Source organism: Urocampus carinirostris, chromosome 14 (assembly GCF_059441175.1).
Source record: "Urocampus carinirostris isolate Australia breed hairy pipefish chromosome 14, RoL_Ucar_1.0, whole genome shotgun sequence".
In the NCBI taxonomy this organism is placed as follows: Eukaryota; Metazoa; Chordata; class Actinopteri; order Syngnathiformes; family Syngnathidae; genus Urocampus; species Urocampus carinirostris.
Window position 1 is genome coordinate 4111360 of NC_142362.1, and position 26515 is coordinate 4137874.

General features: G+C 40.6%; 2 protein-coding genes across 2 annotated transcripts in view; one reads left to right on the forward strand and one right to left on the reverse strand.

Moving 5' to 3' along the window:
* Positions 1-602: 602 nt before the first annotated feature.
* Positions 603-4511, reverse strand: LOC148352478 (endoribonuclease YbeY-like). The gene is made up of 4 exons (XM_088352392.1): positions 3839-4511; positions 1914-2045; positions 1787-1855; positions 603-738 (listed from the first exon to the last, which is right to left on the reverse strand). The coding sequence occupies exons 1-4, from the start codon at positions 4046-4048 to the stop codon at positions 643-645; spliced, it is 507 nt and encodes a 168-aa protein (XP_088208518.1). The 5' UTR covers positions 4049-4511; the 3' UTR covers positions 603-642.
* A 574-nt stretch (positions 4512-5085) lies between these two features.
* Positions 5086-26515, forward strand: part of lss (lanosterol synthase (2,3-oxidosqualene-lanosterol cyclase)) — a 45598-nt gene continuing 24168 nt past the window's right edge. Inside the window, exons 1-17 of the mRNA XM_088352391.1 lie at positions 5086-5139; positions 7448-7607; positions 8137-8275; positions 8344-8452; positions 9615-9736; positions 9832-9928; positions 12309-12444; positions 13728-13836; positions 15709-15827; positions 16917-17014; positions 18632-18659; positions 18755-18811; positions 20834-20905; positions 22114-22164; positions 22228-22377; positions 23833-23929; positions 25442-25547. Of these exons, the coding sequence (XP_088208517.1) occupies positions 5126-5139; positions 7448-7607; positions 8137-8275; positions 8344-8452; positions 9615-9736; positions 9832-9928; positions 12309-12444; positions 13728-13836; positions 15709-15827; positions 16917-17014; positions 18632-18659; positions 18755-18811; positions 20834-20905; positions 22114-22164; positions 22228-22377; positions 23833-23929; positions 25442-25547 (1664 nt within the window). The 5' untranslated portion in view covers positions 5086-5125. The remainder of the gene's footprint in view (positions 5140-7447; positions 7608-8136; positions 8276-8343; positions 8453-9614; positions 9737-9831; positions 9929-12308; positions 12445-13727; positions 13837-15708; positions 15828-16916; positions 17015-18631; positions 18660-18754; positions 18812-20833; positions 20906-22113; positions 22165-22227; positions 22378-23832; positions 23930-25441; positions 25548-26515) is intronic.

Consider the following 26515-nt stretch of genomic DNA (forward strand, 5'->3'; position numbering starts at 1 on the left):
TGGCAGAAAGAAGCACTACAGTACCGTCCTCTACTTGGAAAAAGGTGCACACAATACAAAATCTAACTTACAGTAATGTCCGGATATTTTTCGACATCTAGAAACAAGTTTGTATGTACCGTTTTTTGTAAATCGAATGGTTAGCGCTTGTGCGGCACAGTTCATGTCATGGGAACCTCCTGTGTGGGTTCAAATCCAGCTCCAGACTTCCTGTGCGGAGTTTGTATGTTCTCCCCGTGCTTGCGTGGGTTTTCCTCCAGGCATTCTGGTTTCCTCCCACATTCCAAAAACATGCATTTCAGGTGAATTGTCCAGTCCATATTGTCCCTAGGTGTGAATGAGCGAGTGAGTTGTCTGTCCCCGTGTGCCCTGCGATTGGCTGGCAACCAGTTCAGGGTGTCCCCTGCCCACTCCCCGGAGATGGCTCGGATGGGTTCCAGCCCCCCCGCGACCCTAATGAGGATAAGCGGTACGGCTGATGAGATGAGAATGTTCGTAAGTAGGGGAGCGTCAGTATTATTACATTTTTCAACAGGTGATAACCGTTCGGATTAGATTTTTGAAGTAACCCAACCCTGATAATAAAAAGCAACAACTTCAGATTGTTTTTCAAGTTTTTATTGGAGTGCTTACAAGTCAATGTCACCTATCTTGATGACACCGTTTCATCATGGGGAGCAAATGTTGCCCTGTCAATCTGTTGTACTCACTAAGAATGTAACTTTCCTTTTGCAGCATCTGCAGAAGCGAAGACCACAGTTATATTTTATATATACCGTATTTTCCGCACTATAAGGCGCACCGGGTTATAGGGTGCACCCCCCCAAAAATAGTTTTTGGTCCTATATTTTCCATACATAAGGCGCACCGGATTATAAGGCACTACAATGGGAATGTCGACAAAACAGTCAGATAGTTGAGTCAAACTGATTACCCCCTTAACATTCCCAAAGCTTGCAAAGAAGCAAATACGTGTCTCAGACATATACGGAAACAGTGTCTGTACGATGTCACTCGAATGCATCGTTCCAAATATCATTCGGAAGGTTAAAGTCTTGGGATTCAAGATTTCGCTGGTAACTATGTGGACAGCAAAGTAAGAATTTTATTGTGCAGGGAAACTTTACTTTACTGTGCATATGACAATAAACACTTTGACTTGAATTAAGTTTAAAAATAGACTCATCACAGAAACATCAAATTCGTTCTAAAACAAGATACCAGGAAAATATAAAGCCGCATAGCTCACCTAAGTTCTCACGTTCAATAATGATGCGCAATCATGGTCTTCTTACAACCGTGAGTGTAGTAAATCCAGGAGAGTAAAATACTTACAAATACAGAATAGTAAAAAATGTTTTCTCTATGCCGTGGTGCAATCCAACATATGATTCGCATTCATCTTTTTCGGCCAATTGCAGGCTTTGTTTCGCCCCTTTAGCCTACGCCAGCCTGTAAATGATAAAAAGTATCCGCCCCCTTTACCTCCGAATAACTTTAGCCAATAGTGACTGATTCAAATGATGATTGACACATTGGTTAGGAAATGAAACGCCGGTATATAAATCCCAGCATACACCACGGATTAATTCGCGTTCGGGGGAAAATCTAGTCAGCGGCTGCTTGCCTTAGTTGCAAGACTTTGCGACTTAATATTGATCCATATGTAAGGCGCACTGTATTATAAGGCGCATGGTCAGCTTTTGAAAAAAATAAAGGCTTTTAGGTGCGCCTTATAGTGCTGAAAATACGGTAATTTCATGCAGGTTCTCCTAAAGGTATCTACCTCACTCCATTCTTCCTCTGTCTCATGTCTGTAGCCGAGCAGGTGACAAATTCCGTGGGCCGTCACCACCTGAAAATGAGGAGTATTTGTCAACAAATTGCTCGCTGATTTGGCAGCAGCCACTCACGGTAAGTGCTTGGTGCAGATCCACGGACTCTTCTTGACACTGTTTCATGACAAACTCCACGCCCAGGAAAATGTCTCCAAGGTTGAGCTCATCTCGGTGGAGGGGGCTTGGTATCTTGCCTGGTCTTAGGTTCTAGAGGGATATTCAATTAGGAGGGTGTTTCAAAGTAAGACGGGTTAGTTTAGATACGGGGAATATTCCAACTGGGATCAAAAGTCGGCATCTGAGACAGGCCAAATGTAATATTTACAGTTCAGTGAAAAAGTATTTGCCCCGTTCCTGATTCCTGTGTTTTTCGCATTCACAAAGGTTTTAGGTCATCGAACCAATTTCAATATAAATCTGAGACAACCCAAGAAAATACAAAATGCTGTTTGGACATGTTCCAAAATCCACCTGGCCCTATGTGAAAAAGTAGTTTGGCCCCTGAACCTAATAGCCAGTTGGGTCACCTTGTGCATGCAGCCCTACATGTTTTGTCTGTGCTTCATTTCATTGAATTTGAGTCAGTCAAGTCATGTTTATTTTTATAGCCCTTAATCACAAAGAGTCTCAAGGGTCTGCACGGACTATTGCAAACTACAGACTATCATTACACCATCCCCTGATCTAAAACCTACATGAGGGCAAGGAAAAACTCATAACCTAAGTCAAGTCATGTTTATTTGTGACGCCCTTAATCACAAAGAGTCTCAAAGGGCTGCACAGACCAAAGATTATTACAGACTATTATGACACCATCCCCTGATCTAAAACCTACAAGAGGGTAAGGAAAAACTCAAAAACTAAAAATAAATAATACACCACACTTCGGGGGGCCCTGAGCACTCAAAAATGCCTGAATGGCTAAAGAGCGGCGGGGAGGGGGGCCAGAGCAGTGCTAAAAATCGAATGGAATGAATCATTTAAAGGCAGTGGAGTATTTATGATGTTGTATAGTTTTTTTAATCTCACGTTTTCCAAGTATTTGAGCCTATCCTGTCCTTATATTAAAGGTGGTGTCTGTAAATTTAAAATATCTACTTTCTGACGCCACCTTCTGGCTGAAATCATCATTGCAGCCGCTACCATACTGCTTGTACGGCGCGCGCATGTACGTGTCTATCTTCGAAGCACTCGAATAAACTCATTGGGGGGTTTGTGTTGGCATTTGAACTATTTCGAAAGTCCTTTTCTTACTTTCACCATTTTCATCCTAGAACTAAAGAAATCTCGGTCACGCGCGTGAAATAACTTGCCGCCCCTACCACCACCCGCCTTCTTTCCTCCAGGCTAATGCTGATGATAAAAGGAAGATAAAAGCAGATAGGATAAGAAATATAAAGGCGCTTTGAATGCAGTTGTTAACACATACTTAACAAAGAAAATATTTGCAGTCCTTTGAGACATCTTGTGATTAAGGGCGTCACAAATAAACAGGGTTGGGTAGGGTTACTTAAACTGGATTACTTTCAATGACTTTTGGATGACTCCAATACCAAATATGCTAATAAAAGACAAAAGAAACTAAATGTGAATACAATGATGACTCACAACACTTGGTAAGCTTTCTCTCCTGGCTTTGATCTCTTTGATCCCCGGCATAACTAACATAAAATGCAACAGAAACAAAATGCAAATAAATCCAAACAGCTTGCCAACATCATTTTTGCCGTTCCATGTGTTCCGTTACTCCCTGGTCTGCAGAAAATTGAGTCATTTTATTCTTATTTAGTTTCTTTTGTCTTTTATTGGCATATTTGGTATTGGAGTAATCCAAAAGTAATTGAAAGTAATCCAGTTAAAGTAACCCTACCCAACCCTGCAAATAAATGTGACTTGACCTCAAAATACGCACCGTACTTTTAGGAAAAATAAAAGTGCTACAATTTTGGGGGGTGCTCAAGCACCCACTAAAACAAGCTGGCTACGTCCATGGTAGTTACCTCGTGGAATGGAAACGAGAGGACATCCGTGGGTTCGTCTTTCTTCCTGTAAATGCTGTTGATGCGTTGAATCCTGCGATTGTCCACGCAAACGACGCTCAAATCGAACTTTTGAATTCCCAAAATGTGCCCGAGGGTGTTGACGTCCTTGCGGAGGCGGGCTCGGCGAAGAGTTACCACTTTTTGGAGATTCCTCACCACGACACCCATGTTATTAAATTCTCAATCTTTAATATTTAAATGAAATATCCTTTCCAGGGGTGTGCACGTTCACCTTGCAACGCTATAAAGGCAAACCAAGGTGACACGCAATGATATCAGGATGTAAAATATTAAGGACGGTTGCAAGTTAAGGATCATTCCTAAGTGATCGTGAGCTATATTAAATAAAAACAAATAATATATATATATATATATATAGTCTTTGGTCACGAATGAATGAGACGCTATGTCAGAACACACTGAATGCTAGTGCTGCATTCAACGAAACTGAAACAAGGAGACCGACGTTAACCAAAAACGAGGAATAGAAGATCAGTCAAAAGGTAATCGTAAAAAAACATTAGTAATGGTTAAATCACTCGATAATAGTTGACAGGAATGTTTTGGAGTCCTAATGTGTAAAGTCAAAGAGATTATAGCAAAGTGACGAGCACCAGCAAACGCAACGTCACACCGGAAACCGGATATATAGTTGTTTACCTCAGTGACGGAAATATATTTCTTTTTTTTAAAGGGGGCCACTCAACAAATGACATTGCTTATAATTTTGTTTTTGTTTTATTTTTCATGGTGTTGGTTAGTCAAGAAAATATAAATTTCTTGACATATGTTTTTTTAATGGAAAAATAACATGGGTATGATAGTTCATGTACTTTTCCCTGGTATTCAAATAAATGTGTTTTTTTTAAAATTAATGGCATTTTTTGTACCATTAGGAGAAGCTAATGTTACGCAAAAAATGAAAATTCAACACTGGAGCGGGCATGTCATCAAAAGCAACGGTAACCAGTCGTTTTCTCAGATTGGTTGGATCACTTGCAGCTCCGCCCCCGCTTCTCTTTTTCGCTTTCTGATAGGTCAACCTGTCTCTGCTCATATCTCTCCACGCCGAAGTGCTTCTCGAAAGGTGCCACTGTGCTTTCTAGGAAATGTAGTCTAATTTCATTCAATAAAAGACTTTCTATCCCTCTAAAGACTACACATCCCGTGGGTACCATATAGGAGGCGGAGGTCTACCTGTTGAGTACATGTAGTGTTGACTTTTTTCAATTTTGTACAGCGGCTATGAATCACCAAACGTGAGTAGGGAACTTTAATTTCTACAACTTTAAACATTTTATTAAACTTAAATTTGGTTTTCTCTGACTAGTATGAGTTTATCATGTTTAGCTAAAGTTTCTCAAGTTAAAATTGCTATAAAAGTTTGTCCGGAAAATACATCAGTGTGATGAAGTCGTTCTTCCCATTTAAACTCCTTTTTTTAAACGTGAATTTTTAATTTTACTGATTCTGAAATCACGTTTTTTCCTTGTGAGTGGGTTACAAGCACTGGACTTAGCTACTTGGAAACAAATTTTAAATAGAAACGTAACTAAAAGCTTGATGTGCATTTATACAGTAAAGCCGCAAGATACGACAAGAGTTTGTTCTTATGTTGGGATCGTAGAGTGAAATCGTCCATTTGCAGGGATAGAAAATAATTGTAACACTACCAAGGTATTATATACAGTAGTAACTACTGTCCATCTATCATTATCTGCATCACTTATCCTCAGTAGGGTCCCGGGGGTGATGGAGCCTTACCCAGCTATCTTCGTGCAGTAGGCAGGAGACACCCTGAACTGGTGCATGTGATTAAATTACATCAAATAATTAGTATACAGTAAGGGAAAAGGGGCATTGTATTTAGCTTGGGTGGGACATAACTGGATCTGGTACAGTGGAGTTAGTGGGTGGATGCATAGGGGAAGAGATAGCGGATTAAAGTGAAAACTTCCACCTGTGTGTTAATCGCCTCTGCTTTTTTTATATAGTCCCGATCGTTGCTTGGTTAGTGTCAGACAACTTAGAGGAGTTTCATGTGTCTTGTTCGTATTTCTTGATCATCACAAGCTTTGTTTCAATGGCTACTATTATGCCTCACTGCAAATCTTTTGTAGTACAAAAAATACAGTATTGTATCACAAACTCTGTACAAATAACTAGAAATTCTGACCTGAATGAAGAGAAAAAGGCATTGTGGGAGTTAGTTCAGCCAATAACATATCTACTTCTTCATGATGCTCTGACCAATAGCAGAGCAGCATCTTATATGATGTCGAGCTATAGCGGACAGGCATTTTAGAATTGTACTGTAACACGAATACAGTTCAAAATTTAAATGAGAAGTTTTTAGCTCAAGAAATAATTTGCTACTGATGAGGTATAGTCAGAGGTGGGTAGAGTGGCCGAAAAGTTTCCACAAGTAAAAGTACTGTTACTTCAGAATAATATGACCCGTGTCGAAGTAAAAAGTAGTCATCCATTTATTTACTTCATTGAAAGTAAAAAATAACTTGGTACAAATAACGCTCAAGTACTGAGTAACTGTAGAACATTTTATTTATTGGTTGAAAAAAAAAATCAATCAACTGATGGGAGTCCATCCAATCAACAATAAATTACAAGTCTGTGTAATTGTAAGCCTGTTTACTCAGACAGTTTGTTTGGGTGAACCCTCAGTGGATTAAAAAATATATACATATGTCAGGTAGAGGTAAGATCTTGGGCCTGGGTCTGGGCAGGCATAAATGTCAATCATTAAGTCGGGTTTCTCTCTTGCAGATTTTTTTTTGTTTGTGGGAAATCTGCACAGCATACATGCTCTTCGGCACACTTTGTCGACGAAGTGCAGCTTCGGGTTTACTTCGGGCTTCGTCCCTCAACTCAAGTTAACCGGTCTGGCTCAGGCTGGTATAGGTTTTGATCCCCGAGGGTCGGGCTGGATTATTAGATCCGATCTTACCTCTAATATGAGGCTACAGCTATATACACTGCACATACAGTACAGTAAAAAAAAACGATCTTAACCCTGCTCATAAGTGCCACCTGATTTTTTTTTCGGTTACTGGTAAAATGTGAATAAAATAAACAAAGTCTCTGACAAAATAAGTGCGCCTTGGCTGAGAAAGACAGAGGCTTACTTTTGTAGAGGAGATTTAAGTAACGGGTTCAATATAGCCTAATGTAGTGGAGTAAGATTTCAGTTTCTTCTTCACAAATGTACTCAAATAAAAAGTATAGTGAATTAAAAATCCGCCTAAGGGTACAAAATTTCCCAAACACTACTCAAGTATGTGTAACTCGTTGCTACCCATTTCTGGGTACAGTATGAAAAATGCTTTAACGAGGAGCCCAAAAACATTTTAACACGAAAACATAGCAAGGTAGCGACGCCATTACCAGAGGGGCTTACTGTAACTTGATTAAGACTAAGAGTTACATTTCCTTCCTCACACATTTTATGCAATGAAATCCTAAAATCTGCATTCTAAACCATGTCAGTTCATGTGATTCAAGTCAGAAACTGTACTTAGAACTTCAACTTGGTTTTGATGCTTGGGCCAGGCACTTGCGGAGGCGAGGAGGACCATACAAGACAGAGCCGGCTACAGACCTGACTCGCTGGAGGCTTTCTAATGTCGAGGGCAGGCAGACATGGGCATACGTGGATGCCCCGGAAAGGGATCAGACCATGCTAGAGGCCCATTCCCTAGGCTTGGACACAGTAAGTGTCAGTTGATGTGCTTTGAAACACAATCACTTCCTCTTCATCCATCCATCCATCCATCCATCCATTATCTGCACCGCTTATCCTCAGTAGGGTCACGGGTGTGCTGGAGCCCATCCCGGCTATCTTCGGGCAGTGGTCAGAGGACACCCTGAACCAATCCCAGGGCACACAGGGACAGACTATTCGCTCGCTCATTCACACATAGAGACAATTTGGATCGGTCAATTAACCTAACATGCATGTTTTTGGAATGTGGGAGGAGTGCCCGGAGGAGAACCCACGCAAGCACGGGGAGAACATGCAAACTCCACACAGGAAGTTCGATCACATGACCTGAGAACTGTGCCGCACACATGCTAACCACTGCGCTGCCCTGCTGCCCTAACACACATCATATCAGTCTTAATCATAAATCAGGAAAAAGGCATTGTGGGAGTTAGTTCAGCCAATAACATATCTGCATCGTCATGATGCTCTGACCAATAGCAGAGCAGAATCTTATATGATCAGTTTGTGCCCACAGACTAAATTTGTCCGCGACTCCCCGGCGGCTAGCACGGCCATAGAAGCTGCCCGTAAAGGTATGAACTTCTACAGTCAGCTTCAAGCTGAGGACGGCCACTGGGCGGGTGACTATGGAGGACCTCTCTTCCTCCTACCCGGTACCACCTTTCTTAAAATTTGCAACTATTCCACAGTTTGAGACTAAACTAAACAAACATGCTTCCAGGGCTGCTAATAACCTGCCATATCGCTAAGATCCATCTGGAGAAGACCTGGAAGGAAGAGATGGTGCGATACTTGCGCTCTGTTCAGCTGCCGGATGGAGGATGGGGCCTGTAAGGAAAACCAAACCTGACTTCTTTCCAAATTTCAACCTTGTGACCAATGTTCCCTCTAATTTTCCACGGGTCTGAGTGTTGACACGAAGGCGGTGAGCAGCGCTTGAAACAACAGTGAGCCACCATAATCCCAAGTGTGGCAAGATAATTAATTATCAAACATGTCCAAAACTTGACATCACGTTACATTTTGCTGATTTTCCGGCAATGCAAAATTATTTTTCTCTTTTGAATGAATTGACTCGTGTACTATTGCAAAGGTTGTACGGCCTACAAACGTCGTTTGTTCTTACAATTCTTTCACAAGATATCCATTTCTTTTTATGTCCTGATATATTTTGTCGCATAATATTAACATTTTTGGGGGGTTATTGAGTCGGTTGTAAGATACAGTACTGTACTTCATCACATTTTTGAGTGGAAGTACAATATTGGCAACAAGATTCACTTGATATAATTGGAAATTATTTGAATGCAACACAAACTTTTTCTTCTTTTTTGCGTGTTTTTTTTCTACTTTTAAAAAAATTCCTTTAAAAAAAATCTCATTGTGTTTATTTTTTCCGAGCTGTTACTTTTTTCTTTTTGTTCTCTATTTACTTTTTTCCTAGGTTTCTTTCTTTTTTTTCTGGCTTTTTTCTGAATTTTTCCTTTTTTTTTCTCTCTTCCTTTTGTTACTTTTATTCTCAGCTTTTCACTCCTTTTTCATTTTGGTATTTTTTTCTTTTTTGTTCGATTCCCCCCTTCCTTTAAGTCATTTTGTGCATAATTTTACATAATATTTGGTCATGTTGGGATTAAAGAAGCAAAAAGAGCCGTTTAGGACCCGAAAGAGCCGGTTCCTTTTAGTGAGCCAAGCCGAAGAAGCTGGTTCCCCGACAAACTCTACTAACTTTACTCAACTTCGTTCTCCTTCGACTCGACTTCAAAATACCGCATTTAGGACACAACGTCAGGGGAACCCGTGTATTTTTACCTTCATGCACTGTAATTTTGACTTAAGTCGCTTCTTAATTAGTAATTTCGAGCCCTCATTTTTGTGCGCTGGCTAGATTTTCTTGTGCGCTGAGAATGTGCGAGCAGTGCGCAATTGCGCACGCGCGCAGCTTAGAGGGAACACTGCTTGTGACGGTTGTTTGTGTTATTTGTATTTTATCAGCCACATCGAAGACAAGTCAACGGTGTTCGGTACGGCTTTGAGTTACACCTCCATGAGGATTTTGGGTGTCGATGCTGACGATCCCGACTTGGTCCGGGCCAGGAACAACCTGCATAGCAAAGGTTCAAATAAAGTGAAACTAACACTCTGGTTATACTGTGGGTCCAAAGACCCCTAAAATTGTACATTAAAATGTCATTGAAACGATGTTTTGCAGGTGGTGCAGTGGGCATCCCATCCTGGGGTAAATTCTGGTTGGCTATTTTAAATGTCTACAGCTGGGAAGGGATGAACACGCTGCTACCGGAGATGTGGTAAAAATTCCTGATGTCTCAAACTATATATAGGAATCTATTAAGGCAAGAAAAAGAATTTACTCTCTTCCTGATTTCTGTCCTTTTTGCTTATATATCACTCACAAAGGTTTCTCATCTCATTAGCTCTTCCGTTTATCCTCAGTAGGGTAGCAGGGGTGCTGGAGCCCATCCCAGCCATCATCGGGCAGTGGGCAGGGGACACCCTGAACTGGTTGCCAGCCAATTGCAGGGCACACAGGGACAGACAACTCGCTCGCTCATTCACACCTAGGGAAAATTTGGACTGGCCAATCCACCTGAAATGCATGTCTTTGGAATGTGGGAGGAAACTGGGGTGCCCGGAGGAAACCCACGCAAGCACGGGGAGAACATACAAACTCCGCACAGGTAGGCTGGTAGCTGGATTTGAACCCACACAGGAGGTTCCCAAGACCTTAGAACTGTGCCGCACACGCGCTAACCACTGCGTCGCCGTGCTGCCAGGTTTCAAATCATCAAACCATTTTTTTCTATCACACAGAGACAACCCCCAAAAAAATACAAAATGCAGAAAAGCACAAAAAATAAAACCTATCTGGCGCTTTTTGAAAAAGTAATAGAAACTACAATTAAAAAATGATTTAAATGTGGCAAGGTCACAAAGCCAGTTCCAAGGCTATAGGGATCCAGCACACCACTGTCATAGCCATTGTCCACAAATGGAGAAAACTAGAAACGGTGGCAAACTTTCCCAGGAGTGTCCGACCAACTAACATGACAACAAGAGTGCAACGAAAGCTCATCCAAGAGGTTAACAAAGTAAACTCCAAAAACATCCAAGGAACTGTAGGCCGGCTGGCCTCAGTTAAGCTCAGTGTTCATGAATCCATTTTAAGAAAGACACTGACCAAAAATGGCATCCATGTGTTACCGCGGTGTACCTGTCCCACCAAAGATCCACATTCACGCTGGACTGGATGATGAGGTTTTTATTACAATTGCTGCAAATGAATGAGTCACAACACGTGGTAAGCTTCTCTGCTGGCTTTGATCTCTTTGATCTCGTTGGCAGCTCGCTGTTAGACTGCCCAATACATTTCAAAGAGCTTTCTTAAGCTCATAAAATACATTTTAGAATATCAACCATCACAATACATTTTTACATCCATTTTAACAAGATACTTTAAACAAGAGATTGTATAGTGTTTTTTTAACGTTTACAATGAATTCAACATATTTTCCTTTAGTCTGAATTTTAACCAACATCATCCTTTTTATATATATGAGAAAATAGAAATAATAACAATAATGAGTATAAAAACGGGTACAATTTACCTGCAAATGAATGAGTCACAACACAACACGTGGTAAGCTTCTCTGCTGGCTTTGATCTCTATAAGGGGAATTAACATTTTAGCACAATACGCAACGTCCGGCAAAACTAACATAAAAGGCGATAGAAACAAAACGAAAATAAATCCAAACAGCTTGACAACATCAATCATATTGCTGTGGATGTTGAGAGATTTGTCAGCTGTGGTTTTAATGTTTAAAATTAACTTTTTGTGGTGCACTAATAGATCGTGTCTTACCGTTGGCAGCTCGTTGTAGACTGCCAAAACCCCCCCCCTTCCTGTCGCAAAGTCTAAAGCCAAACCAAACCTTACCACATACCAGCAGGTGGCACTGTTGGACTCCTCATTGCAGGACACTTATACAGAAACTCATCTCATCTCATCAGCTGCACCGCTTATCCTCATAAGGTTTGCGGGAATGCTGGAGCCCATCCCAGCAATCATCGGGCAGTGGGCAGGGGAGACCCTGGACTGGTTGCCAGCCGATCGCAGGGCACACGGGGACAGACAACTCACTCGCTCAGTCACACCTAGGGACAATTTGGACCGGCCAATTCACCTGAAATGCATGTCTTTGGAATGTGGGAGGAAACCGGAGTGCCCGGAGGAAACCCCGCAAGCACGGGGAGAACATACAAACTCCGCACAGTAAGGCCGGGAGCTGGATTTGAACCCACTCAGGAGGTTCCCACGACCTCAGAACTGTGCCGCACACGCGCTAACCACTGCGCCGCCTATACAGAAACTATACAACATATTTCAGCAGGAATTTCAATAAAACAAAAGTTATTATTACACCCGTTACACATGGAAGAGTTTCCAGGTGAAAACCGCTGCTGTCACAATAGAACGTAAAGAGTCATATCATGCAAAAATGACAGAAATCCAGAATACTTTTTCACGGCACTGTACGACCCACAGGCCAGACTTTTAAATCCGGCCTGCTGAATAAACATTACAACAAATAAATACTACATCAAGTAAGTTTTTTCCTGCACAATTTGTTTCAGTCTGACTTTTTTTGTACTCTTGTGTGCCACCAGGCTTTTTCCAAGTTGGGTGCCGGCTCACCCGTCTACGTTGTGGTGTCACTGTCGGCAGGTTTACCTCCCCATGAGTTTCTGTTACGCTGTCCGATTGGTGGCTGAAGAGGACGCCTTGGTCCTCACCCTCAGACAGGTGCCCACCTCTCATCTTTGGTGCCACAAGATGGCGCTGTAACCTTACGTCAAGGCTAAGCAAATATTTGGAGTGGCGGACAGCATTGAGTGAGAGAAAGAGAGAATACATCCATCCATCCATCCATTATCTGCACCGCTTATCCTCAGAAGGGTCGCGGGGGAGAGTACGGGTACTAAACAGAAATACTAAAACTAGATGTATTTATAAGTATTTTCCTAAAGAAATACTACAAAGATACCACTACAGCAATACTATAATACATAAATACTACTACAGAAATATTATGACAGAAATACTTCAGATATTCTACAAACGTCTCTATGGAATTACTACAAAGATACCAGAAAAACACTACAGAAATACTACAAAATACTAGTATACAAATACTACTAAAGAATAAAAAAAATAAAATTACAGTTAAACTACAGAAATACTACAAAAACCTGAGTCCAAAAATACAACTACAGTAATACTACAAAACTAAAGATTACAAAATACTAGTACACAAATACTACTAAAGAAATACTTCTAAATACTACCAAAATAAGGATACAGTTAAACTACAAAAATACTACAAAAACCCGAGTGCAAAAATACTAAAAAGAAAATACAACTACAGTAATACTACAAAACTAAAGATCACATGTAGTTCTTAAAACAGGGACCAAATAAATTACAGTACTTTGCTTCAATTGTGAGCATTTCAATACCTGTTTGATTAAACTATCCGTCCATCCATTATCTGTACCGCTTATCCTCAGTAGGGTCGCGGGGGTGCTGGAGCCCATCCCAGCTATTTTCGGGCAGTGGGCAGGGGACACCCTGAGCTGGTTGCCAGCCAGTCGCAGGGCACACAGAGACAACTCACTAGGGACAATTTAGTTCGGCCATTGAACCTTACAAGCATGTTTTGGGAATTGTGGGAGGAAACTGGAGAAACCCACAAGCAAACTCCGTACAGGAAGGCTGGTTGCTGAATTTTAACCCATGGCCTCAGAACTGTGCCCCGGACGCGTTAACCTCTCATCTGCCGTGCTGCCCGTGATGAAACTAATCTATTTAAAAACTTCCTTAAAGAAAATTAACACTTAAATGTCTGCATGTATATTCATTCATAAATGAAAAAATCTGATAAGTCTCCACAATCGGACCCTTGTGCAAAATTTTGATCTCGATGTGGCCCCTGGGTCCAAATAGTTGCCCACTATCGCTCTGCAACAACTCCTTTAGAATTCAATCAATAAAGTTTAATGGTCACTTCTCGGTTTTCTTCTTAATAGGAGCTTTACGTCCAAGACTATGCCAGCATCGATTGGCCGGCTCAGAGGAACAACGTGGCAGCGTGTGACATGTACACGCCGCACAGCACGCTGTTAAACGTCGCCTATGGTAGGTTTAGAAGTCCTAAATGTTTTTGGCCCACTTTGGAATTTCTGCACCCACTAAACTATTGTATTGTATTGTATTTATTTATTCAGCCAGTATAAACCATAAACATGATATCTACAAGAAATCATTTGACACGCGAACACTCAATAATGATAAATAATAGATTTAAAAGAATAAAAAGAATAGAGTAAAAAAGATATTGTAATGTATAATACAAGGTAATTATATAGAATAGTTTAAAAAGAAAGAATATGTTAATAACAAGACTAGAGTAGAATAGGTCGGCGGAACGCCGTTGGCATAATAATACTATACATAATAACCTAAATCAATTCCCGTTGAACATACGGATAGCGGAAGGTTAAAAACTCTCTTTAAGACGGGAAGTCTTGCTCGGAATGGAGCGAAGACGGCGACCTGACGGCAGGTCATTAAAGTACCTGCGAGCAGGGTGACTGGAATCGTCTATCATTTTTAGTGTCCGTTTTCTAGTTCGATCGATGTAGATACTTTGCAGGGACGGGAGGCCAGTACCTATTATTTCCTCTGCCGTCCTCACGACTGATTCCATCTTTGACAATTCTTTCTGATTGACGCGACCAAACCAAACTGTGATTGACCTAGTTATAACGGATTCAATGATAGCACGATAAAAATTTACTAGAATGGATTGACGGACTCCGAATGATTTGAGTTGACGAAGGAAGTAGAGCCTTTGTCTGGCTGACTTTAGAATATCAGTAGCATTGACAGTCCATGTGAGGTCAGCTGACAAGTAAGTACCCAGAAACTTACTTGTCAGAGTCCCGTAAGCACCCTTATCAGATGCACGAGCCAACTCAACTGGCCCCTTTCCATGCAGAGGAGCAGCGGCTCTATTCTGAGTCCCTCCCGGATGACCTACCTTCTTACCTTATCTCTAAAGGAGAGCTCTGAGTCCCTCCCGGATGACCGAGTTTCTCACCTTATCTCTAAGGGAGAGCCCAGTGGGGAAAACTAATTTCTACTGCTTGTATCTGGGATCCTGTTTTTTTCAGTCATGACCAACAGTTTTTGACCATATGTGAGGGTAGGTGTTTTCTAATTAGACAATTAGCCTTAGACTCCCACCTCATGTTGCTGACTCGTTTGGATTTCTGAAGAGTTTCACTTGCCAGAACAACAAGCTTCTCCTCCCATGACTTCCTTCTTCAATTCCCTCCTCATTCCAAGTTTACCCACTCCAAGACCTGCTACTCCAACCACCTACTTCAATTCAATCTTTGTCCCATGATCATCCACTCAAGCCACCTTTTTTAAAGGTACTCCCAAATTTCCTTTTTAGGATTTTTCTTCGCTCTAAGACCCTTCCAAGCCTCCCTCTCAAGATCTCCTCCTCAGCTGTTCCGGTCCCACAACCCTCTTTTGCTAGTAACGTTTTTGTGTTGCTGTTAAACAAACGTCTCCCTCGTGGGGTTTGATCCCTTGTAATCTGACACTTTGTGACACAACGCGTCAGTTTTCAGTGCAATATCCCGGTTGTCTGTAGTTTTTATTTTAGATTTTCTAAAACAGTTGTTGTAGAAAAAGTATTTTATATTTTGTACTGTTAAATATTTTTCGTTGTATTGTTTACTTTATTTTCACTTTGAATTCATTTCCAAAATATTGTGCAATGGAAGGTATTTTAGTTGTCATGTTGACTTTTTTTTACAGTTTTAAGTGCAATATCCCCGTTGTGTATTGTTTTTATTTTAAATGTGAATACTTGATATTAGCGGTGAATACTTTATATGTTTTCATTTATTAGTCTTTATATTTTAGCTAACTAGAGTGCAACCGCAATTTTGGTGTAGCAATACAACTATAATTAATGTGATTCTGATTCTGCAGTCCTGCTCAACATGTACGAGGCCCACCATAGCGCCACTCTGCGAGGAATGGCCGTCAAAGAACTCTACGAGCACATTCAGGCCGACGACCGCTTCACTAAATGCATCAGCATCGGACCGGTAGGCCAGTGTTTAGAAATTATGCAAATAAGTAAACCAGTACAACCATAGGCTCAAGCAATGCTTCTAGGTTATTTTCTGTCGTGCCCCCCTAGGAAGAAGAAAACCTCCTCCCCTACTAAAAATTGTATAATTCATCAAATGATTTTATGCAGCCTCTGCATAACACTATACTTATCTAAATCTATTTTATATAATCTTGTCTAAATCTATTTTAATCTAATCTAAATTTTATCTAATCTTTTGATCAATTGGAAATATAAATTTGGTGGTATTCCTGTCGGGCATCCATTTAGATCTAAATATATCTAATCTAAACTAATTTATTTGTCTTTAGCTAGGTTTTGTGTCAAAGCACCCCAATAGATATAAATCTAATCCAATCTAAATCCAATCTAAATGTAACTGTCTGTCAATCCATCTATCATCTAAAATACTTTATAAATCCCGATTTGTGTATGTTCGTATGTAGCTTATTAATAATAATAATAAAATAATTTCCTTGTATTGTCATTCTGTGTAACAATGTACACAGAACGAAATGTCGATTGCACCTGACCCGTTGTAGCGAGCCGATGCAGCCGCAGCCAACAGAGGGCGCCGCCGACCACTTTTTAAGTCTTAGGAATGACTCGGCCGGGGCGCGAACAACCGACCTCCCAGTCTCAAAGCGGGCGCCTTACCCTCTAGGCTACTGAGCTGGGCTTTGTAATGGCTAAACCGATGTTCGTGAAAATTTTCAGTGTTACTCTCGGCATCCGGGTCTTTAGCTAGGTTTCGTGTCAAGGCACCACCAACAAAATTGCTAAACATCTGCTTTTGTGTACAAGCTATGGAGCTGCACGTGGCCATACTGCGCTTTGGCACTCCCTTGTGGTTCCTTGGTGTTTTTTTAACAAACCACGGCTAACTGAAATCAGGCAATAGAAAAAGGAAGAGGGATTATGAATTTCGCCTCGTGGTATCCTCTGGGCTTCCGTAGTGCGTCTTCTTCCATTACACAGATTTTATCTCCGTTCTGAACTATACCAACTTATAGTGGTGAATTATAACACACTGTCCCTTTAAAGTTAATTGGCTGTGTTTCAGATATCCAAGACCATCAACATGTTGGTCCGCTGGTACGTGGACGGGCCTTCATCCGCTGCCTTCCAGGAGCACGTGTCTAGAATCCCTGATTATCTCTGGTCAGTTTACTGCTTCCAAATTCCCCATAAAAGCATTCTTTCGGACCATAAATAGCTCCGGATTATAAATCGCACCAGCCCAAAAAAATGCATAACCAAGAAGAAAAAACATACACAATTTGTAATGGAGTATAAGTCGCATTTTTCCCTCAGAAATGAAATTCAAAATTATTTTAGTGACATTTGTGCGATTGATAAAGGCTGGTAGGGGCATTTTTCGACACAACAGGGAAACACAGGCCTAGAGCGCCCTCTTGCGGTTTAGTGTGAAAATAACATGTGAAAGGATATACCGTAAATTCCGGACTATGGAGCGCACCTGATTATAAGCCGCACCCACCACATTTTAAGAGGAAAACCGATTTTGTACTTACACAGGCCGCACCCGTATATAAGCCGCATGCGCCCACATCAAATCATGTAACATAATCACAAAATTAGCCCTAACCAGGCTTTGAGTCCCGTGATTGTAACTGAATACAAAGTACACAGTCCAAAGGCCACAGCCGGCAAAATGAACAGAAAATGATACCGGTACTTAAGGTTTGATGCAGACCTACAGAGTCCGGGTACCTGTTGAAACTAATCCAAGGAAAAAAAAGTGTATATTTCCAAAGGTAAGGGTGGGAAAAATATATATCCACTATTGTCCGCCGCGACAACAGGTCTCACTCACCTTTACCCCACTTCACGTCAGCCTGCGATTGCTCCGCCCCTCTTTTTTAATTCGCAAAACATAGCAGAATAAGTGTCTCAAATAAATACATTACAAAAATATACAGATGCAAATACATATTATACATCGGTTACACATATTTACAAAGAAAGACGGTACACCGAGAGAGTTTTCAAAGCTTTAATTATAATATTATAACTTTCATCCCAAACTGTGCCTGTGAAGGGTAGCAAAACCCTACTAGTAACACGCTCGCAGTACAGTAAATGGGTCTGTTAAAAAAACATCTCGTGCTTGTAGAAATCACGGTAAACCGTTCTCATCTTCCTCCTTATAACTGGCGTCATCAAAGTCGTCTCCCCCAGTATGGGAAAGAGACTTTACCATATAGGAGTCATCCCACGCTCCCTTATTCCAAAACACGCAAGCAACACGCTCTCAAAGTGAAGTTTACCTGCAGTAGCTCTGTTTCCTTCTATATCGGGCTGCTAGTTTGCTTTTAGCTAGAAAGCTACGTCATGTGCCTTTCTTTTTGCAATTTGCATGATGAGGATATGTCTACGCTAATTTAATTTGTGCATAAGCTAAGAAGTTGCAGTCTTCCTCGGCGCATATATTCCACCGGTCTAAATCTTACCTTTTGTACTCGAGCGCCGCTGGCGGCTGTTAGAAAAGTTACATAAATTGGCCGCATCACCGAATAAGCCGCAGGGTTGAAGGTTTGGGAAAAAAGTAGCGGCTTATAGTCCGGAATTTACGGTAATTGTGAGTTAATAATTTCAGACATAAGGTTTAAATTTGAAAATAACATTTAAAATGATATATTCTATTAACGATTTCACACATAAATCGCACCAGATTGTCAGTTTCACCCAAACTATGAAAAAAAAAACGTTAAAGTCCGGAGGATACGGTAGAAACGCTGTCTTTGTGCGTTGCAGGCTAGGACTCGATGGAATGAAAATGCAGGTAAGTCATCCACTCTTGCAGAGAGCTGATGCCAACCTGAATAGTCTTATCTGGAAATCATGCATTAATCAAAGTTGCTTTTCCCTTTGGAACAGGGCACCAACGGCTCTCAGCTGTGGGATACTTGCTTTACTGTTCAGGCTTTTCTTGAGGTCAGTGACTTTTCCTTTATTTGATTTATTTTTTGTACGTAGGTAAGGATAATACTTTCCAGAATTTAAATTGCAATGAGTTCTAAAGCAGCCAGATCTTATCTTGGCTCCATCCCCTCAACCTACTTGAAACCTGTCACACTAGTATATTCAATGAACAGAATGATAAGAAAAACGTGAAAAGTCGATGGAGGCTGGGAATATAACCACACACTTATTTGTGCATTTGTTTGTTTTTTTACTTTGTAATTGACAATATAACCGACACTTTAATTCTTCAATTACGGCAATCTAACCTCTAAACACTCTAATGTCCCCTGTGGCGTTCCACAGGGCTCTGTACTTGGCCCCCTTCATTTTAGTATTTAGATGCTTTCGCAAGTATAATATTAGTTTCCATTGCTATGCAGACGACACTCAACTGTATCTGCCAATGGAGACAACTGGATGTTGCTGTTATGGACTTTCTGGACTATTTTACAGGCTTGGGGATGTTGTTGCTGTCATGCACTTTCCGGACAAATTTCAAAATGTTACGTAGTGTTCTCCTTGATTGATGTTTACTATATTTGTGTACTGTAACTCAATGCTAAATCTATTCCACCCTGGTCATCCTGGAATGGGGATTACCACTTGTGAGGCCCCTTCTCAAGGTTTCTTTTTTCCTCACGCTGCGGTTTTGAGTTTTTCCTTGCCCGATTGTTGGTTTAAGATCAGGTAATGGTGTAATTGTAATCCTTCAGATTCAGATTCAGATTCAGATCTACTTTATTGTCATTCTAGTACACGTGTATACAGAACGAAATGTCGATGCATCTGACCCCCACAGTTTCCTTGAATGTACAGATATAAATAATGTTGTATTGTATTTTGGCTACTTATAGTATTTTACCATAGTGCCGATAGTGCAAGAAGAGTAGCTAACCAGATGTGCAAAACTGTGCCTTCCTTTGAGACATTTTTGTGATTAAGGGCTATATAAATAAATATGACTTGACTAATCAGTACATTCTTGTCTTAATGTCACGTGATATCAGCCAGGACCCAAGGAGACATGAAAAACAGGACTGTGATCAAACCCCAACAGGGGGCATTTATTCAACAACAAAAACGAAAATCACTAAGGAGAAGGGAGAGTGGGACTGGGACTGCTGAGGAGGGGAAACTTCTGAGGGGATCTTTGGGTGTCTTGAAAAGAAAATTTGTGAGTACTTTGAAGAAGATGGCTGTGAGGAAGGTTTGAGAGGAGGAGCGGGTACTGCTGAGGAGGGAGACTTGGGAGAGAAACTTGGGAAGGTGCTCTTGATGTGGCAGAACACGTACTTAGAAGAAAATGCCTGGTGAAGAAGGTCTTGTGACGAGAAGGAACCTGAAGATGAAAGTTTTGGGAATGAACTCGTCTTCTTGGCAAGTAAATGTCTTGAAGGGTTCAAAGACGACTCGGCAATGTAGAATGGGAGGCTGGAGTCTTTATAGTAGGAGTTGGCTAATTGGGTGATGGGAGCACCTAGCCGGGGGAGTTGAGAGAGAGACTGGGAAACGGGGTAATGTTGCCGTGTCTTTGAGAAGGCGAGGGACTGCTGGCGCTGAACCATGACATCTTAATATGTGAATTTACTGGAATCCTAGAATTTTATGTATATATTTTCCTATTTTCTAATCTTGGATCTCAGTCCTCAATACCTCAATACTGGATATGTATTTATCTGTTTGTTTATCTAAAGTAAAAGTTTTGGTTTTTGTTCTTTACTGTCCTAGTTATTTTATTTTAATTCATTTTTTCTTATCTTTCTTATTCTTTTAGATAAATGTTCTAATGCTTCATAAAACAAAAAGCTAACTAAATTTTGCCCGCAAACAATCTTTTCTCGGGGAATAGGGGGGTTAGTTTGTTAAAATATTTCCTGGGACAAAACCACAAACAAAACCCCTGATGTGGTAGGTCGCAAACTATTTAACTGGATCGGTATGAAAAGATTCCCTTTTTTGAAATGTTTTTTTTTTTCCGATGGGGTCTTTCAGGCAGGAGCCCAGGACGACCCCAAACTCACAGAGTCTCTCCGAAAAGCCCATCACTTTCTGACTATCACACAGGTGAGAAAATAGGATTGCCTTTTTAATGACTTTCCTCAAAATTAAGGATCGACCGATATGGGGTTTTAGGACCGATATTAGTATTAAGAGGAGGCCAATAACCAATATTTGGAGCTGATGTTCATTTGCTGTTAAAGCTTTTTTAATAATACAAAAATAAACACAGAATCTCTGTTATGAATTTAAATACAACTTTTAATAGCTCTCTGAAACCTTTGACAGTAAATAATTTAGAATACAACTAACTTGACTAAATGTTCACTTAAAACAAAAACTAACAGTGCAGGAAATAATGTTAGGCTAAGCAGCAACTCGTATAAAGCTACATTAAAACTTAACCCTCTGATTTTTTTGCAATAGATAAATAAAATTGTCAACACAATCAACATGACTTAAAATAATTTAAGGTATCGCAAAAAACCCTCATAAAACCGTGTTGCAAAACGCAACGGAAATTTCAAAGGAGCTCGCTAATTGAAAAGCGTGGGCACAGCCAGATTGACAAACTAGTGTTATGATAATAGCTAATTACAGCCTTCCTCTTTAGCATGCTTTTTATGCTCTCTCTCAATCACAAGCACACACGCTTGATTGATGAACTATTATTATGATAAGTGCTAATATATCAGTCTCCACCAGAATTGGGTTCCCTAAAAGAAGGTAAACTACACTTTTTATGCTATGTCTTAATCACACATGTACTTTTCCACCACAGACTTTTAAAAATCTCAATATTATGAGCGGTCTTAATTCATAGGCATGTCAGGACTCGGGAGTTACCAAAGCTACATCTGTTTACTCCGCTCTAACGTTATTCACCTACTCACTGTAAAGTTAGTGATGGTCGTGAGAGAGATGTAGAACACTGGGATGTTTATATCATTTGCGGTGGAGTTTTCTGTGTTTACCTTCAACATGTCTACTCACACTTCGGTCTGCAGTCTGTGACTGTGGAGCCTGGAAAGCATTTGATTCATTAGCTCTGGCCCCTGTCGCTTATCCAATCAGAGGGCACAGTGTGGGTAGTGATCAAGACAGAAGAGAGAGGCTTGCCTTCATCTGAGCCTAAATAATCGGGCCGTCAAATAAATAAAAATGCCGATACCGATAGCCGTCAAATTCCCAAATATCGGTGCAGATGATTGGTCCACCTCTACTCAAAGTGTAGAAATAAAATGTGAGACATTGAACGTGTTTCACTCCTTCAGATCCCGGAAAATCCTCCCGATTACCAAAAGTATTACCGGCAAATGAACAAGGTGAGTTGATTCTTCCGACTTCCGAGCCAAAGTCCTTCCGATGATACGTTCTTCTTGGGGCAGGGAGGCTTCCCCTTCAGCACTCGCGATTGCGGCTGGATCGTGGCCGATTGCACGGCTGAGGGTCTCAAGTCCTTGATGCTTCTGGGGGAGTCTGGTGCCTCCTTGGGCGAGACTGTGGCACCGCAGCGTCTGTACGATGCCGTCAATGTGGTAAGTTCAGGGTTCGTACTGGTGCTTGAAATCCCTGAAAATGCTTGAATTGTAATGTTGTGTTTTCAAGAATTAAAAAGTGCTTCCATTTTGGGTAAGGCGCTTGCAGATGCTTGAAATTGTTGCAATGTTTCACAAGTCTGCTTAAAAAATGACGCTGACATTCCTCTTTGGTGGCTTGGACTTAATGGCAAAAATCATACATTTTTAATCTCTCTTACCAGATAGGAAGTGTGTGCTGCAAACTTGAGCATTTTTGATGAGTGCCTCGGTCCAATCTTTTCGCTTTAATCAAAGTCAAAGTCAATTTCATGTGTCGATTTCTCAAATGTACTTTACATACAAGAAACCAAAATTCAGCCCTGACCTAAAATAATACTCAATAAAAATTCAAGAGTGTTTTCAGCTAATACTGAAGTAAAACCAACTGGCATATAAGACACGACGAACAATAAAATATTCAAAGCAGCAGCAAATAGTGACCTCAATACAGATAATGGTACAAATGCATTTAACCACAAGTCTGTTCTTTTTCTGATCAGGAGTGTCCGCTTATATCCTGTATAAAACTTCAATTTAGCGATCAATAAGGTTTTTTTTCTCCGATTCTGGCTCACAAACAAACAACATGACGACAAATAGCAGCAACAACAGCTTTCTTTTCCTCAGTCTTCTGACCAGCGCAAGTCTTGTTTTGCCCCGAGCTGTGGCTTTGACGTAGGTTGTCGAACCGTCTAGAACACAGGTGTCAAACAGGCGGCCCGCGGGCCATATCAGGCCCGCTAAGTGATTGAATCCGGCCCGCGAAACAACACTCAGAGAAGCGCAAGAGAAAAACGAGCTGCAGGTTGAAAAATGTCAACTTGATGTTGCCAAAGAAAGGTGCCTCGGACAAAGACACTGTACTTGTATTTCTTTCTCTCTCTCTCTCTTTTCCACCCCTTTCTCCTACTCTCTGTCTTTTTCACTCTCTGTGTCTCTCTTTTTCTCTTCCTTTGTTGCTCTTTGTCTCTCTATCTCTGTGTCTTTTTAACTTATTTTGCTCTGACTTCCTTTTTTTCTTTTCTCTCTTTTCTCCTTCTGTCATCCTACCCTTTGCGCTTACTTTTTGCTTTTCTCTCCTTCTGGCTTTCTATTTCTCTTTGGATTTCTTTCTTCCTCTTCCTTTCTTTTCCCCCTCTCTCACGACTTTTTTCGTTCTTTGTCCTGCCCTCTCTCCTTTTCCCTCCCTCTTTCTCTTATTTCTTTATCCCTCTTTAATCTAATAGTCCGGTCCCCGACAGAATGTTTGTCCTATCGTGTGGCCCCTGGTCTAGAGCTAAAAACGGCATCAGGTGTGCAGGGGACGGTGCTGTTGGTGTTCTAAAGCCAATAGTACTCTGCAGAAAATTTCATGGACTTCAAATTCCAAATGCCAAATAGCTGGGATTAAGCCTTCTCTTTTCTTTTCTGTAGCTGCTGAGTATGAGGAACCCAGATGGTGGCTTTGCCACTTATGAACGGAAAAGGGGGGGAAAACTCCTTGAGCTGCTCAACCCATCGGAAGTGTTTGGTGAGTTTCTTTCCATAGAACGGACATGAGCAGACTTATGGGTTCAAATATCTGGCCGAGGGGCTGTAACAGGACGAAAAAATACAGTAATCACAAAAGTGAGAACACCCCTTACATCTCTGCAGAATTTTCTTCATTATGTTTTAGTAAAAGTAGTGTCTGAAACTCGTGACAAAAAGTCACCAGACGGACACCATTTTTCCCAACTTCAATAAGACGACTAATCGCAAAAAAACGCGTTGTTGCAAAGTATTAAGGATTGATAATCAGACTACAGTAATCCCTCGGTTATCGCGGTTAATGGGGACCAAAACCACCCGCGAAAAGTGAAAATCAGCGAAGTAGGTGCTTAAAAAAGTCAAAAATGCTTAATTTTTTATATTTATTTTAAATTATTTTATTTTATTATTTTTATTTTTTAGACCTGCGAAGCTCTGAAGCCGCGAACTTGGAACCACTAAGTAGCGACGACCCTTCAAAAATGTTTAAAAAAAGAAAAATATTTTATTTTATTATTATTATTTTTTAGACCTGTGAAGCTCTGAACCCGCGAACGTGGAACCACGTAGTAGCGACGCCCCTTCAAAAATGCTTAAAAAAAATAAAAAAAAATATATATATATATATATATATTTTTTTTTTTTATTTTATTTTATTTTTTTTATTTTATTATTATTTTTTAGACCCGCGAAGCTCTGAACCCGCGAACGTCGAACCGCGAAGTAGCGAGGTCCCACTGTATATAACAGAAGAACACTTTCAAATTAAGTTTATTATAAATCTACTTATAACATTCATTGCATGTATATGACATTGCGGTTTTCCATCTGCCATCAGTATGTACCTGTATTTACTCATCTTCATTCATGCAATGTTTGCGTTGCGTCGTCTGCTCCAAGCCACGTGAACTCCTCTTTCCATGATGCTTTTAATGTACATTTACGTTTTGTAGCGTCATAAATTTTCTTAGCTTCTTTTGAATATTTCTTCTGGGGCTGAAGTTTCAGCTTGATTCCTAACCACTTATCCATTTTTCTTATGTTCTCTGTGCGTCTACTTTGGAAAATGATATGCAAATGCGCGACCATATAACGCTCGGGAAAGTCCGGAAGCACGAAGTTATTCGATGCAGGCTTCTGATTGCCTGCTGAGTATGCAAATTGCCAAAAGGACTGAAATTCTGAAATTTCCAAACCGAACGAAGATTTTAAAATCAGAATAAAGCAAACGTTCGATGTGAAATAAAGAGCAATCGTTGCATTGAAGCACTTTCCTTGACAACAATTAGAGGTCTCAAATTTGTTACTGCACTTGTTACTATGCTAATTATGTCTTTACTATTTTTGTTATGTGGCCACGTCTGAAAAGAAGAAGCTGATCATTTATATGACATTTCATATTTTTATGCGTCTGACTCAGTCTTTCCAATGCGATCCGAAAAGGACAAAAAGCCGAATATAGCGCTGCTTCCTCTTTTGAATTGTGAAATCATCTTCTCCCTTTCACAAACAGGTGACATCATGATCGACTACACCTACGTGGAGTGCACGTCAGCTGCTATGCAAGCGCTCAGCCATTTCCAAAAGGTCCATCCTCAACATCGCACCGAGGAAATTAGGTACACCATAAATATATTGTTTTTTTTTAAAGAAAATTATACTTCCAAATTTCCTTTTGAAGCAAATGTAGTGAAATAAACCATTTTCTTCTTTCACATGACTGCGATAAAATACTGTACATTACAATTTACAAATCTGATTGGTTCTGGCAGTGACATTGTATAATGGAACACATTTTCCCATTGAAATGAATGTAAACTCGATTACCGTAAATTCCGGACTATAGAGCGCACCTGATTATAAGCCGCACCCACCACATTTTAAGAGGAAAACCGCTTTTGTACTTACACAAGCCGCACCTGTATATAAGCCGCATGCGCCCACATTAAAACATGTTACACAATCACTAAATTAACTCGGACCCGACTTCGACTCCCGCGATTGTACCTGAATATAAAGTAAACAGTCCAAAAACCACAGCCTGCATAATGAATGGAAAATGATACCGGTACTTAAGGTTTGATGCAGACCTGCAGAGTCCGGGTCCCGTTGAAAATAATCCAAGGGAAAAAAATGTATATTTTCAAAGGTAAGGGTGGGAAAAATATATATCCACTATTGTCCGCTGCGTCCACAAACACGTCTCACCTCTACTCCACTTCCCGTCAGCCGCCGTTGTATTTGCCCCTTCTTTTTGATTCGCCCGTGGAAAACATATCAGAATAAGTCTCTAAAATAAATACATTACAAAAATATACAGTTGCAAATACATATTATACATGGTTACACATATTTACAAAGAAAGACGGTACACCGAGAGAGTTTTCAAAGCTTTAATAATAATATTATAACTTTCATCCCAAACCGTGCCTGTGAAGGGTAGCAAAACGCTACTAGTGACACGCTCGCAGTACAGTAAACGGGTCTGTTAAAAAAACATCTCGTGCTTGTAGAAATCACAGTAAACCGTCCTCATCTTCCTCCTTATAACTGGCGTCATCAAAGTCGTCCTTCCCAGTATGGGAAA

What these genes read in the sequence shown, in the direction of transcription:
- LOC148352478 (XM_088352392.1), bottom strand. Translation starts at nt 4,048, where the DNA reads ATGGGTGTCGTGGTGAGGAATCTCCAAAAAGTGGTAACTCTTCGCCGA. An exon ending in TCTCGTTTCCATTCCACGAG is followed by an intron (nt 2,046 to 3,838) that starts GTAACTACCATG and finishes ATATCCCTCTAG; the next exon opens with AACCTAAGACCAGGCAAGAT. An exon ending in CAGAGGAAGAATGGAGTGAG is followed by an intron (nt 739 to 1,786) that starts GTAGATACCTTT and finishes TCGCTTCTGCAG; the next exon opens with ATGCTGCAAAAGGAAAGTTA.